The sequence below is a fragment of the Camelus ferus genome, chromosome 1, assembly GCF_009834535.1.
Source record: "Camelus ferus isolate YT-003-E chromosome 1, BCGSAC_Cfer_1.0, whole genome shotgun sequence".
NCBI lineage: Eukaryota > Metazoa > Chordata > Mammalia > Artiodactyla > Camelidae > Camelus > Camelus ferus.
Window position 1 is genome coordinate 59,986,406 of NC_045696.1, and position 13,996 is coordinate 60,000,401.

Genomic DNA, 13,996 nt, shown 5'->3' on the forward strand with positions numbered 1-13,996 from the left:
TTGCTCGCCTAAGAGTCTTGTGGGAGCGATATGAGTATCTATGGTACTGCTGTCCAAGAATCTGGAGAGGGCCTGGTAACAAAACTAGGGAAGCCTGCCAGCTGGGAGACAGGAGGGAGTGGTAGGGACTGTGGCAGCCAAACAACATATGGCACAAACCAGCCTTTTCCAGATCTCCTTGTTTTTTTAGAAATCCTAGAAATCCTGGCTATTTCTGGTTAAATCTTCTATTTTTAACTGTTGGTAACTAATTCACAGTGCTGCAGAAACTTAGGAAGGCAAACAAAGCACATATATAGCCTGGATCAGGAACAGGAACAGCCAGATTACATCCCCCAGCTTGCTCTGCCCCACCCCACCAGGAGCAGTAGGGCATCTCTGAGGACACCCAGGGGACCGCACACGGTCCACTGCATGGATGGGGGCGATAACCTCAGCCTGCTCACCGAGCCATGGAGGCACTCCCCAGTGTGCTGTCCAGCTTCAGGAAGAGAGATCTGCATAACACAGACCTGATACTTCCTTCAAAATTCTTATTCTTCACCGGATTTCCTGTCTCCCAAGCAGCTTGTCAGTGAGACTTACTGTCTGCAGTTGGTTCTGCCTTCTCTGGCTGGGAGAAGGAGCTCTGAATAAGTAGAATGTAGTAACTTTGACTATTCAAACGCTGAGGGCCCCAAGCCAGTCCTTCATCCTCTGCCAGCTTCCAATCTAGCCTGTGATGATTTGCTGATGGTCCCCAGAAGATGGAAGCGGGGACACACCCTGTCTGTCCGGAGACAGGGCCCAAGCAGATGGCAGAGGTGAAAAGCAGCAGAAAGAATCACTATTTCAGAGGAACTGAAAACAGTTTTGACTAAGATGCCATTGCTCTTGCTAAGTAGCAGAACTCCAACAAAAGGACACGTGGCACTGGGACACAGCTGAAAAGGGCCTTGGAGACAGGACCAAAGCAACAATAATGCCAGCAGCCACCTGTGGCCAGGAGGAACCTAACCCAGCAAATGACTACTCCTAGGAGCTCTTCATGGTTAAGGAGCTTAGAATCTCATTTGTATCTAAAACACTTTCTTATCTTACTGTTTTTTCCACCAGCTGTGTTGTTCCCCGGGGGAAGATCTATGGTAGCTTCTAGGAGAGTGCACAGAAGGATCAGAAGGACACCCACCTCTAGTAAAAACCACCTCGCCTCACCCACCCACCTCAACCCAGAGCTGGGAGCCGCTGAGGCTACCAAAGGCGAGGTGGCAGGTCAGGCAGGCTTAGGGGCTTACAAACAGCATTTCCCCCCAGGGGCGGCCAAGGAGACCAAGAATTGAAAATGACATCACAAGATACCTGAATCCCAGAGTCACCATTTGAAGAAGAGCTGCCACAGAAAGTGGCTCCCATCAGATTCTGTACATTTTTTATCTTTGAAGAAATAAACGTTCATTGTGTTGAGCTGCTGAGATCTGGGGACTGTTTATCACTGTAGCAAAGCCTAACATTACCCTCAGGCAAGTGCCCAGAGGTGGGTGGTTTTGGAACAGGAACTATTACTCAAACTCAGGTACAGCATCTGTGTGGCGGTGTGATTTGGATGGAGGAAAAATAAGCATTATATTAATGGAAACATAGAGCTGGAAGTAGTTCATCTTGATTTATATTCCAAATCTACCCCTTACTATTTGTGTAATCTTGGGTACGTTGTTTATTCTCTCTAAACCTTGGTTTCCTCACCTTTAAGATACAGCTCACTTCTACCTTAGAGACCTCAGAAGACTGCTATGAGATTTAAGTGAGATATTCCATATAAGATATTTAGTACAATGGATGCCTAATGCTTAGTAAGAACTTAAGTCTTAGCTATTCCTTATCTAGTGACTATTTTGGGACCTTACATGCCAAAGCCTAACTAAAGTTAAACGTGGAGATGAGGCAAGAAAAATTAGGAAGTTATCACTTGTTGTCACACTGCATAATCTCACCATTTAAAAGAATATTTAAAAGACTAGGAAGGAAACCAACCAACCTCACAGAGGTTGTGTTAGGGGAGGTGAAGGAAGTGACATAAACGCACCATGGCAGAGACTATGCACCAATCCCTTTTTCCTGTTCTGCCTGGACACAGCCAGTCTGGCTCCCAAGCCTCCCTGCTGGAACCCAGTTCTGCAGAACAGAATGTAGGCGCAAAGGCCACTCTGTCCTGTCCAGTCCTTCTCCAGGGAGCCGACCTTACAAGCCACACGTGGACACACGGAGCCTGGATCCCTGAGTCACTGCTTGGAGGACAGGCGTCCACTGATCAGGAGACCCACGTGCACTTAGGTGAGCAGGAAATAAACTTCCATCAAGTCTGAGCCGCTACATGCTTTTGGATTTGTTCATTGCGGCAGTTAGAACTCCTGTTCTCTCCTAATTTGTCAAATATTTTCTAATTCAAGTATTTATATTGGGGAAAAAACATACCTATAAAATGCAGGGTTTTCATTTTGTTTTGTCCAGGTAAGTTATAGTTATTTATATAAACACCAACAACAGACTGTGCATTCACTTATCCCAAACATCTCAGGTAACCCAAACGAGGGGAAAGTTTACGTTGTTCTGCCAGCTCCCTCCTTGATCACCTGGGGGTCCATCACTTCCTGAGAACATTCTCAAAATCTATTCACGTAGCAAACAGTGCTGTGTCAGGCAGGCAGGAAAACAAAGCAGCTATGATCATTACCTCTTTATGAAATCTTGTAACAGTTCATTTCTTCACACTCAGAGACAACGGGAGAACTGGACCAGCGTCAATCAGATTTAACACCTAAGCCAGGTTCCCTCCCCCTACCCAGATATGCCCTCCTGAGTCCTGTCCTCAGGTTAAGCCTTCCTGCTGATCCATTCCCCACCCAACAGAAGGGCGGCTGGTCACTTACCCAATGCAGGGGTTGGTCTGGTACCTCGGTGCTGTGTAGGAGAAAGGAGAGATGTTCTTGTCTACAAAAGACCCGAACCCCAGCCGGAAGTTGCTGGTGAGCTTCCTCATCTCCTCGGCCAGCTTGGTGCCCAGGCTGCGGATGTTGTCCAAGTCATCCTTCATGGACAGAGAGAGGTCCATCAGGTAGTACAGGTCCACAGGATAATCCTCCACCTGACGAACCTGCAGCTGGAAGGTCGTCTGCTCACCTGTGCCAACAGAGAGACCGTGTGTGTGAGAGGTCATCCAGCTTGCTGGGGCTGAGTTCAGGGATGGGTTTTGTTTTCAAAGCCGGTCCACCTCTGAGTTTTCTTTAGTGACTGTGTGCCTCTCAGAAGGAATCTTTTTCTTGGAGGCAGAGTGACTGAAGGGGATGTGAGTGCTGAAGAAGCCGCTCTAAACACGAGACAGCATTTTTAAAGAAACTCTTTGAGAACCAGTCTCCTTTTAGGGTTTTCTATATATAGGAACATGTCGTCAGCATATAGTGACACTTTTACCTCTTCTTTTCCAATTTGGATCCATTTTATTTCTCTCTCTTGCCTGATTGCTGTGGCTAGGACTTCTAAGACTGTGTTGAATAGGAGTGGTGATAGTGGGCAGCCTTGTCTTGTCCCAGATTTTAGTGGGAAGCTTTTGAGTTTTTCACCATTGAGTACTATGCTGGCTGTAGATCTGTCATACATAGCTTTTATTACGTTGAGATACGTTCCCTCTATACCCACTTTGGTGAGAGTTTTCATCATAAATGGGTGTTGAATTTTATCAAAAGGTTTTTTTGCATCTATTGAGATGATCATGTGGTTTTTGTCCTTTCTCTTGTTGATGTGATGTATTACATTGATTGATTTGCGTATGTTGAACCACCCTTGTGTCCCTGGGGTGAACCCCACTTGGTCATGATATATAATCTTGTAAGCCAGAAAGAGAAAGAAAAATACCATACGAAAGCGCTCATATGTGGAATCTAAAATTAAAAACAAACAAACAAAACATAAATACAAAACAGAAATAGACTCTAGACGTAGAATACAAACTTGTGGTTGCCAAGGGGGCGGGGGGTGGGAAGGGATAGACTGGGATTTCAAAATGTAGAATAGATAAACAAGATTATACTGTATAGCACAGGGAAATACACACAAGATCTTATGGTAGCTCACAGAGAAAAAAATGTGACAATGAATATAAATATGTTCATGTATAACTGAGAAATTGTGCTCTACACTGGAATTTGACACAACATTGTAAAATGATTATAAATCAATAAAAAATGTTAAAAAAAAAAAAAAAAAGAACCAGTCTCCTTCGTAGTGTTCTGTTTTCTCAGCAAAAAAAAGTTTGTTATTAGGTAATTGGTGGACAGTGAGCCAGACAATTTCATGGACACAAACTGAGAGAGAGGAGCCCACCAACCACACAACTTCAGAGAAAGGACTGGCCAAGATGGCGATGTGGCCAGGAGACATAAAGGTGGGTGTGAAACAGAAAACAGGGAGGCAATTAACAAAAGAAAGGTACAGACATGAGTAAGAACTGAGGTGGGGAAGGGAGAGATGGACAAGGCAAAGGAGAGTGGGGACACAAAGACGGTTACTTAAAATACCCTCAAAGGGCAAAAATGTTTATGCTCATGCCATATCACCTATTTCTAGCTCCCCAGTCATTTATCAAACAACGGTATTTAGTTCTTGGGCATATTTGACACCACCGACACAAATCATTATTATCAGAAAGTATACATGTAAATACAGGAAGACATACTCCAAATTTTGGCACCATCAAAAAGAAGAGAAAAGGGGGAAATCATAGCTCAGTGGTAGAGTGCGTGCTTAGCATGCACGAGGTCCTGGGTTCAATCCCCAGTACCTCCATTAAAATAAATACATATATACCTAACTACCTCCCCCCCAAAAAAAAACAAAAAATAACTTTACAAAACAAACAAACAAGAAACCTTCTTAAAAAAAGAAGAGAAAGAAGAAAAGGAAAAGAAATACTACTAGATTTGTCTACCAGCTATAAGAGAAAATAATTTTTGGTTCTACAATAAGATAGCCAACAGACAAAGGGAAAAAGAATTGATTCAGAGGAAAAGAACAAAGAGAAAAAGCCAGTGTCTGAGAGGCGTGGCCCGTGCAAGCTCACCCCGCAGGGTGTGCAGAAAAGCCCAAGTCAGCACAGGAGGACTCACGCCAGGACAATGATCCCACATCATTTCATAATCTCTAAAAACACATCGTTCAGAAAGAGCATCAAGAAGTGAAGCATACCGAGTAATTCCACCTGCCCTCAGTCTCATCAGCTCTCAGAGGCACCAAGAGATGTCCCTGAAGTCTTCGAGTGGAACTGTCCACACGCACTTGAAGTCCAGACGTACTCTGCGGGCTCAGAGGAAAGGTGGTCTGGCTCCCGGACAAGGGTCCACGCCTGATCTGCCAGCACTCACACCTCAGAGGAACCAATCTTCCACCTCAAGCTGACAACCAGCAAGCTGAAGCCTTCGAGAACTTGCAGGATAGGGAACCCTGTGCTCTGGGACCCCTCCCCTCATCCCACCCCAGACGAGGCATACTTCATTAACTAGACCGTGAAGAATCATGGGGCCAAAAGTTCAAGTTCCAGCTCTGCCCCTCGACTAGGGGTGCAGCCCAGCCCTCAGTTTCCTTAACTGTAAAATGGCAGGAACACCACCACCACAGCATTAAGGCTGAAGCACTGAGGGGGGAGAGAAGTGTTCTGTAGCCATGAAGACCTGCCCAAATGAAGTATTTTAATTACAACTGTAGCCTGAGTGACAGCGCCAAGCCCGCTTTCCCAACTTGTCTTTGCATGTGCTGTTCTAGCCGCCCCAGGATTGATGTAGTTTGGGCTGCCTGTTGGTAGGAGCCTATTTTTAAAAACCATGGGAGTCTGACTCAAACAGAGGAATGTTCGAGATTTTTTTCCAGAATGAATTCCGGGCTGCTGCAATGTCTGTCTCTGGTTCCCGTCAAGCAGACAGAGCAGGTCCCTGCACAGGGCCCCTCCCATCCTTGGGTGCCACATCTCAGTGGGGGAGGGGCGGCAGGGCCTGCAATCATGCCCCGCCCCCCGCCGCATCCCATGACCTCTCTGTGAGGTCTTCTGCTTTTTGTCACCTGTGTCCTTCCCCCAAGTTCCCAGCTACACTTTCTTCAATCCAGAATCCACTTCCACCTTCTCTGTGGATTATGAGTAATTAACTGATGAGCACTTTAGGACCAGAAAACAGGGAACTAGCCTGGATTCAGGGAGGCTGGGAGGCACCCACGGGAGGGAAGTGGACACCAGCCTTGGAGAGTAAGAGCTGGGTTGGAATCCAGACCTTGTCACCAAGGATTTGAGATCTCAGGGGCCATTAAACTTCCTGCTCAGTTTCTGGATCAGTGAAACCGGGAGGATGTTAATTCCTGCAGGTACTGAGGAGACCACGTATATAAACACCATACATCTGCTCCTCCACAAGAAAAACTTCAGCCTCAGTTCCCCTGAAAGTCAGTTTTTAAAGCAATTTCCTGTAGGAATAAAAAGAGAGACAGAACATTCTGCCAAAAACTTGAGTGTAAATAGCTAATAGCCATTCAACTCCAAATTTTCCAGACATGAAGGCAAGAGGGAAACAAGATGTGATGTACCGGTCTCTTTCTCTGCTAAGAGAGTATCCATTCTGAAGTGAGAAATCTCTTGCCATCAAATTCTAAGAGGAATTAAGCACTGAAACACACACAGACACACAGACACACGTGTCTCCCTACAGGGAGGCTGCAAATATTAAAAAGAAATATTTCTCTCCCAGTTTTCCAGAAAGGAAGGGGTGTAAGAAAAAGGGTAAAACCATTAATCTTCAGACTGAGGGTTTATTGCTACCTCAACTATGCCGATTTTAAATGCTACAAACTTCTCAATGGGCCTTGGCAATGATGGAATGTTCTATCAGTGTAACAGGGAAGAACCTCTGCATTCCATGACAGGTTAATCACTAAAGGGATGTTGCCTATGAGCTTACATTGTACATAATGGCCCACCGCCGGGAACCTGCCTCCAAGCTAATGAGCGAGCTCTAAGCTAAAATACCTCTGTTTAGCTCATAGGAACCATCCTGAATAGCCCACCTGTGAATGGCTCCAGGAAGGAAGAAATTAACACATCCCCTCGAGAGTCTGGTGGGAACCAGGACTTCCCCTCCTCTCTTTTTAGTATAAAAGAAGCCTGAATTCTCAGGGAAGATGGTTCTTTGGGACACTAGGCCACCATCTTCTCAGTCTGCTGGCTTTCCAAATAAAGTCACTGTTGCTTGCCTCAACAACTCATCTCTCAATTTACTGACCTGTCGTGCGGTTTGCAGTACAAGCTTTGCCTCGGGAACATCAGCAGGTTTTGGAGGGACTGACATTTCTGGACCAGTTCTCAGTGTGGCCCTGCGAGTGGGAGTTAAGCTACGGTGCCCCAACTCCCCAGAGAGGGAGGCTCCGTGGTTAGCTGACTGAAGGTGCAGCCGCTGCTGCAGGCTGGGGGCACCTCTGCCAGGAGAGGGTCTGGGTACATTTTCCACCTTTGGGTACACTTCCAGAACCACACACACTTGGAAGCACTCGACAATACATCCAGCCACCCAGTTCTGCACCACCTATAGTGTCACCACCTCCCATGTGGCCAGCAGAGTGAGAGCCAGGCTCACCTTCCCTGTGGGTGCCTGTCTCTGGTGACATCAGCTCAGCCCACATGTCCCCTTCCTCCCTCTCCACGTAAGACCCCTATAAGCTCATCTCCCCGTGCGGCTGCACCCCTCCTCTCTGCAGCCATTCCACGTAATCCCCACCTCAGGGCCAGCAGAAGATTAGAGAAGCAGGATAAAGCAAGCCCCAAAGACAAGCTGATCACCTGGCACCTGTGAGAAGGAAGCTACTCCTGTAGGCAGCCCCTCCCATAGCCTTCTGGTTTTTCCTGTTTCCAAAGCACCCAGCTCCAACTGTATTTTGCACAGAATTCCTGCCACTGCTTGGCTCATAAGCATAGGTTTCCCACCATAATCAAGTATCAACTAGCATTCCCTCTGAAATGTATTTTTAAAGCTTTCACCTCTCTGTCTTGCCTTCAATAAAAAGCGAAAATTAGCTTTTGTCCTTAGGGACATATATCACATGACAAACATTCCTGGAGAACGAAGGTAGAGAATTCCAGCAAAAACTTTTGGTTTTTTTAAGACTGATTTTTGTTCAACCATTAAGATAAAGTAATACCTCAACAGATAAAAGACTCTGACTATCCCCAATCTAAGTAATTTTTGATTCTCTAGAATTACATTTCTGAGCTAGAAATTAAAAGAATGGAAACATTAAAATCAGCGGTATTATAAATGGACAACAGCTGAACAGGGAATTAGGGTCCTAGTACACACCTCCTAAGACTATCATCCAGTTCTTCTGTTCACTGCAGCAGAAGGTAATCAGTACTCAGAATTAAATCCAGACCCAGAACCAAAGAATAGCCTCACTGGGCCAGAACAAGGCGGCTGTGCTGCACCCCACCCCACCCCCACCTCGGAACTCTGACCCTGGACAGACAGAGCCATCTGAAGACGTGGTTGGCCTTTACAGGGCTCGGCATTCCTAGTTTCCCTGCAAATAATCTCATTTTAGTCAGTTCGGGCCCCTGTAACAAGTACTGTGGACTAAGCGGCTTATAAACAACAGAAATTTCGCTGTAAACCAGAAATTGACACAACATTGTAAACTGACTATAATTCAATAAAAAAAAAAAAAAAAGGAAAGAAAGAAATGTCTTTCCATAAATGCTGGAAGTCCAAGATCAGGCCAGTGGGGTGGGGTTCTGGAGAGAGCCCTCTTCCATGTTGCAGACAGCTGACTTCTTGCTCTGTCCTCATAAGACTGAAGGGGGAAGGGCTCTCAGGATCTTGTGAGGATTTTGGTTTTGGTTTGTTATTTTTTTTTTCCTAGCACAAATTCCATTCACGAGGGATCCATCCCTTGTCCTAATCAGCGCTTAAAGGCCCAACTTCACTTCCTAATACCATCACACTGAGGGTTAGGATTTCAACATATGAATGTTAGAGAGATACAAACATTCAGTCCACAGCAAAACACTTATCCACCCATCATCAAGTCTTCTGAAGCGTGTGCAATGTCAGTCTGGGGAGCAGAAGCGATACCAAAGTCAGGCACCTGGCACCTCCACAAAGCAGAACATGGGAGAAGGGGAAACAGCAGCATAGACAGGGGCTGGCAGGAAACCTGTATCAAAAGCAACCAATCCCCCATAGTTTAGTTAACAGTATGGTACCCTGGTCAGTTTCCCGGCTTTGGTAACACACTCTGGTTATATAACATGTTATCATTGGGAAAAGCTGAGAAGGGTACACAGGAACTCTCTGTTATTTTTGCAACTTCTTGTGACTCGAAAATTATTTCAAAATAAAAAGTTAAAAAAATTTTAAAGCTACTAATCAAAGGTCATTTTTTAAGAAGCTAAGGGATTAAGGCAAATAAAGACTTAAGTAAACCCTTCCTAATTGCTCCACCTCCAGCTTTTCACCATTTCAACATGCTTTATTCTAAAGTTTATGCCCTTTCTTAAGAATTTTATGTCCTTTGTTAAAGTTTTTTTAAGATTGTTATCCTGACATACAGTTTCCAGGATTGGAAACAAAATGGAAAACATGAGCCTGTGTTTATACAAAAGCCTGCTTAAAATCTGGCAGTTCCTCAAAAAGCTAAACATGGAATTACCACATGACCCAACAATTCCACTCCTAGCTATCTACTCATGATTACTGAAAACATATGTCCACACAGAAACGTGGACAGAAACCTTCCCAGCAACATTATTCATAACTGTTCCAAGGTGGAAACAGCCAAATATTCATCAGCTAAAATGTGGTATATCTATACCTACACCACGGAATAGTATCTGGCCATAAAGAGGAAGTCCTGATACATGCTGCAACATCAATGCACCTGGAAAATATTTTGCTAAGTGAAAGAAGCCAGACGTAAAAGACCACATATTATATGATTTAAATGAAATGTCCAGAATAAGCAAAACCACAGTGACATAAAATAGATTAGTGGCTGAATGTGCTGGGGAGGGAGAGGATAAGGACTTATAATGAATGAGCAGAGGATGTCTTTATGGGGTGATGAAAATGTTCTGGAATTAGACAGTGGTGATGCTGTACAACCTTGCAAATAGACTACAGTCCACTGAATTGTATACATTAAAATGGTGAATTTTATGGTATGTGAATTATATCTCAATTTTTAAAAAACAAAACAAAAAATCCTGCTTAAAGTAGAGGAAACTTTTTCTTTCTGTTTTCTTTTCCTCCAGGCTTGTTCTGGAACAATAACCTTGCCTTGGTGAAGTACTTCACATATTATTCTGAGACTTGTCCTTGACTTGTCCCGTATAAGGCTGGTAAAGTTCTACATTTCACTCAGCAAATATCTATTACGAGGTGTGGGATGGAGGGGGGGCAGGGAGCAGGGCAAAGGAGGAAACACAAAAGCATTTCTAAAAATATGTAATGGAGAAACCAACCATTACATACCTGACCGCCTTCCCCAGAGTCAGGGGGGCATCCACCTGAGGTAAGTATGCACTTGGTGAACTGGAAATGTTGCTGGCTGTGACACACCATTCCTCCCTCCCCTAAATAAATAAATATCTGGGCTTTGCCTGTAGTTATCTTTATAAATAATGAAATTTTCAAAAGTTTAAGAGCACCATTGGCTTCAAGGGTTTTCATATTTGAGAAATATGTTCAGAAGGTTCCAGAGCTCTAGGAATTCGTATTTTTCATATCTTCTCCTAGTCTTCATCTTTACAGACTGAAACATCCTCACAGCTTGGCTGTGTCTTCACAGGGCAGCCAGCCCCTCCATCACCTTGACCTCCACAATGGGCTCTCCACCACTACACCTTCCACAGGACCAGAGCTACACACAGCGCCGTGACTTTGTACAAACAAAGGATCATATTTCCCATGTTATTTCCAATACTGGATACTGAATCATAATGCTTAGCAAGAGATGTGACTATACCAAATAAGACTTCCTTTTTCTTTAATTGAGCACACTCTGAGCTTTATATATAAACAGGCATTGTGCATAAATTTAATGCCAGGAGAACTTTGCCCAAGGAGGCTGCCCTCACTCAAATCACTTCCTGAAATACTTTCTGGGGTCTGTTTCAAAACCCAGTTGGTAAGTCAAACCAAACAATAGTCTCTCTGCCTCAGAGTCACACCTTAAGTCTGATTTTAAAAACCAGAATTAAAACTGTGACATCTCTGGCTTTGTGTGACTGCCAACTCTTCCCTAAATGAAATCCATCATAAAGAATGAGGATTTGCCACAATCAAGGTTATTTCTTGGAGGAAGCACCACAGGCTCTGAGAGCAACTCTAGATGAGGAATTTCAAAATAAAAGTTAAAAACCTCCCGTGATGACAACCCGCAAACTATGAACTTTCGGAGGTGTGGATTTCAGTCCTTGTTTTCAAAAGTTATTGAGTGAAAACAGTACACAATAATAAATACATTATAAGTATACGAAAAATATGAACACATGAATAAAGACAGAAGATCTAGTGAAAACGAAAGATAATACTGTGTTAAAGTGGATGATTTTTCAAGAATTCTCTTGAAGTCACCATTATAGTGTTACTATGATAAAAAGGAAAATACACCATTTCTCTTAGTCAGTAACCACTTCTATCCTACACTGTGTTCTGGTACCTTAATAGTGTACAACTCCTACATCCCCTTCCAGGTCAGAGCCCTTGACCCTGAGCCTGACTCCTCATGATGAGAATTCATCTTTCCCCAGAGGACACCACCGAACATCTGCCCCCAGAGACTCAGCCACCTCTTTTCTACCCACGCGCACAGCTCTGTAAGGGCTCCCTTCTCGCTCTCAACACCGTATGTCACTCAGCGAAAGGCTAAGCATGCCTTCCAGTGAGATGACTTGTGGAAACAGTAACTTCAACTCATCCCAGCACTGGTCCCTGAGACGTCCAGCAGTTCATGCTGCTCTACGCAGCCGGGCCACTTACGCCCTCTTTTGTTTCTCATTTCCAGGATAATTCAACAGGCAAGATAAAACAGTTCTCAAACACACAGTAACTCAGAGTTCTGCCTAACAACAACAACAAGAAGCATTACTGAGTGCTCACGATGGACAGGGCTGAGCTGGACCCATTTCTGAGACAGCAGACTCTCTGTCCAAATCTAGATGTGGCTGACTCCAAATCGGCATCTTTGGCCATTACTCTTTGAAAACAGTAACTAAACATTCTTAAAGTGCATTTTTACAAGAAGTATCGCTTAAGCCTCTGAGCATGGCCTGAGGACTGAGGGTGACGAAGACTCTCAGGTGCTAAAGGGAGGAGCAGCTTGCCCCGGGCCCCCAAGCTAGGGCCACAGCCAGAACTAGAACCCAGGATGGCCAACCAGATCCCTCATCTTTCCACTGGCCCAGTCGCCCTGAAGTCTGAATAAACCACCTGGAAATCGTTATTGCCAGGGGTTTCCTAGACAGTGAGAAAGACAAGGCTAAAAATCAACGGGCTTTGAGGGGAAAAGCTGTCTTCTCTCAACAATGTGATGCTTTCCAATTTGGCCACATTCACATCCTCCTTGACATCGCAAGGAGCCTAACATGTAGATGTGAGATGACAAAAGTGGTGCACACGAAACAACCATGAGCTGCACTGTCACAAAGACCTATGACTGAGTCAGGTTCCCGCTAACTGGGAGACCTTGGGCACGTGGCTCCTCAGGTGTAAACTCTATCAGCTGTCTTTGGGTAGGTCAAGTATTTAGCACATAGTAGGCACGCAGAAACTGTTCCCTTATATCACAATCAACTCCAGGGCTGGCTGAGGCCCCAGGGTCATAAAAAAAAATCTCTACTCTGAAGAGTAGAACACCACCCATTAAAATGGGATTTGCTAACAGGGAAAAAAATACTTTCTCCTGGAAGCAGCATGTTTCCTGAGAAACTTGTATTAGCTAGGGAGTAAACTTATACCAGCATTCTCCCCTAAAAAACAAGAACATTATTCACAATAGTTGAAAGGTGGAAACAACTCGAGTCCCTCAGTGGATGATGAATGGATAAACAAAATGTACCCTTACACACAACGGAGCACTATGCAGCTTGAAAAGGAAGGGAATTGTGACTCCCACCACAACATGGAGGAACCTGGAGGACACTATGCTCAGTGAAACAAGCCAGTCACAAAAGGACAAATACATGTGTGAGTGCACTTATCTGACGCAGGTACCTCGAGTAATCAAGCTCACAGAGACAGAAGGTGGAAAGGTGGTTGCCAGGGCTGCGGGTGGAGAGGGAGTGAGGAGTTAGTGTTCAGTGGGTCCAGAGTTTCACTCTGGGATAATAAATTTCTGCAAACGGATAGTGGTGATAGTTATACAACATTGTGAGTATACTTAATGCCAATGAACTACACACTTAAAAATGGTTACAGTGGATAATTGTATGTTGCATATATTTCAACACAATTTTAAAAAATAGCAGAGATATTCCATCCGTCTACAAAGGCCTTGGAGCCTGCATCCTGGGGTCTGGGGACACTGTGCCATGGCGCTCTCCCCTCCCGGCTCATCCTCCCAGCAGGAGCGGGTACACCCCGAGGGCACTCACCAGGCCGCAGGTTCACCGTGACCTCCTGCGGCGTCATCTGGATGACATCGGACCCCGCGGGGCTGGAGCCCTTGCTGCTGAGAGGCTGGCTCCGCAGGACCTGGGTGCTGCTGACTGGGCTCTCGAACTCGCCACCACAGCTGTTCCTGACCAGGTTGGCCCTCAGATCACAGCGGGAGGTGACCGACCGCAGGCTGCCGAAGTCCTGGAGGCACAGAGACGGGGAAGAGGGTGGGAGGCGGCCAGGGCATCTCAGAACACCTCAGGCTGTGGACTCCTCAACATCCCTCGACCTTAAACCCTCCACATTCCACCTCCTAAAAAGGGACAAAACAATATTCC

At 45.1% G+C, this 13,996-nt stretch overlaps 1 protein-coding gene across 1 annotated transcript in view; it reads right to left on the minus strand.

Moving 5' to 3' along the window:
* ITGB5 (integrin subunit beta 5) overlaps positions 1-13,996 on the minus strand; it is a 105,323-nt gene that overhangs the window by 72,069 nt on the left and 19,258 nt on the right. The window contains exons 3-4 of the mRNA XM_032480815.1: positions 13,655-13,859; positions 2,907-3,156 (exon numbers count right to left, since the gene is read on the minus strand). Of these exons, the coding sequence (XP_032336706.1) occupies positions 2,907-3,156; positions 13,655-13,859 (455 nt within the window). The remainder of the gene's footprint in view (positions 1-2,906; positions 3,157-13,654; positions 13,860-13,996) is intronic.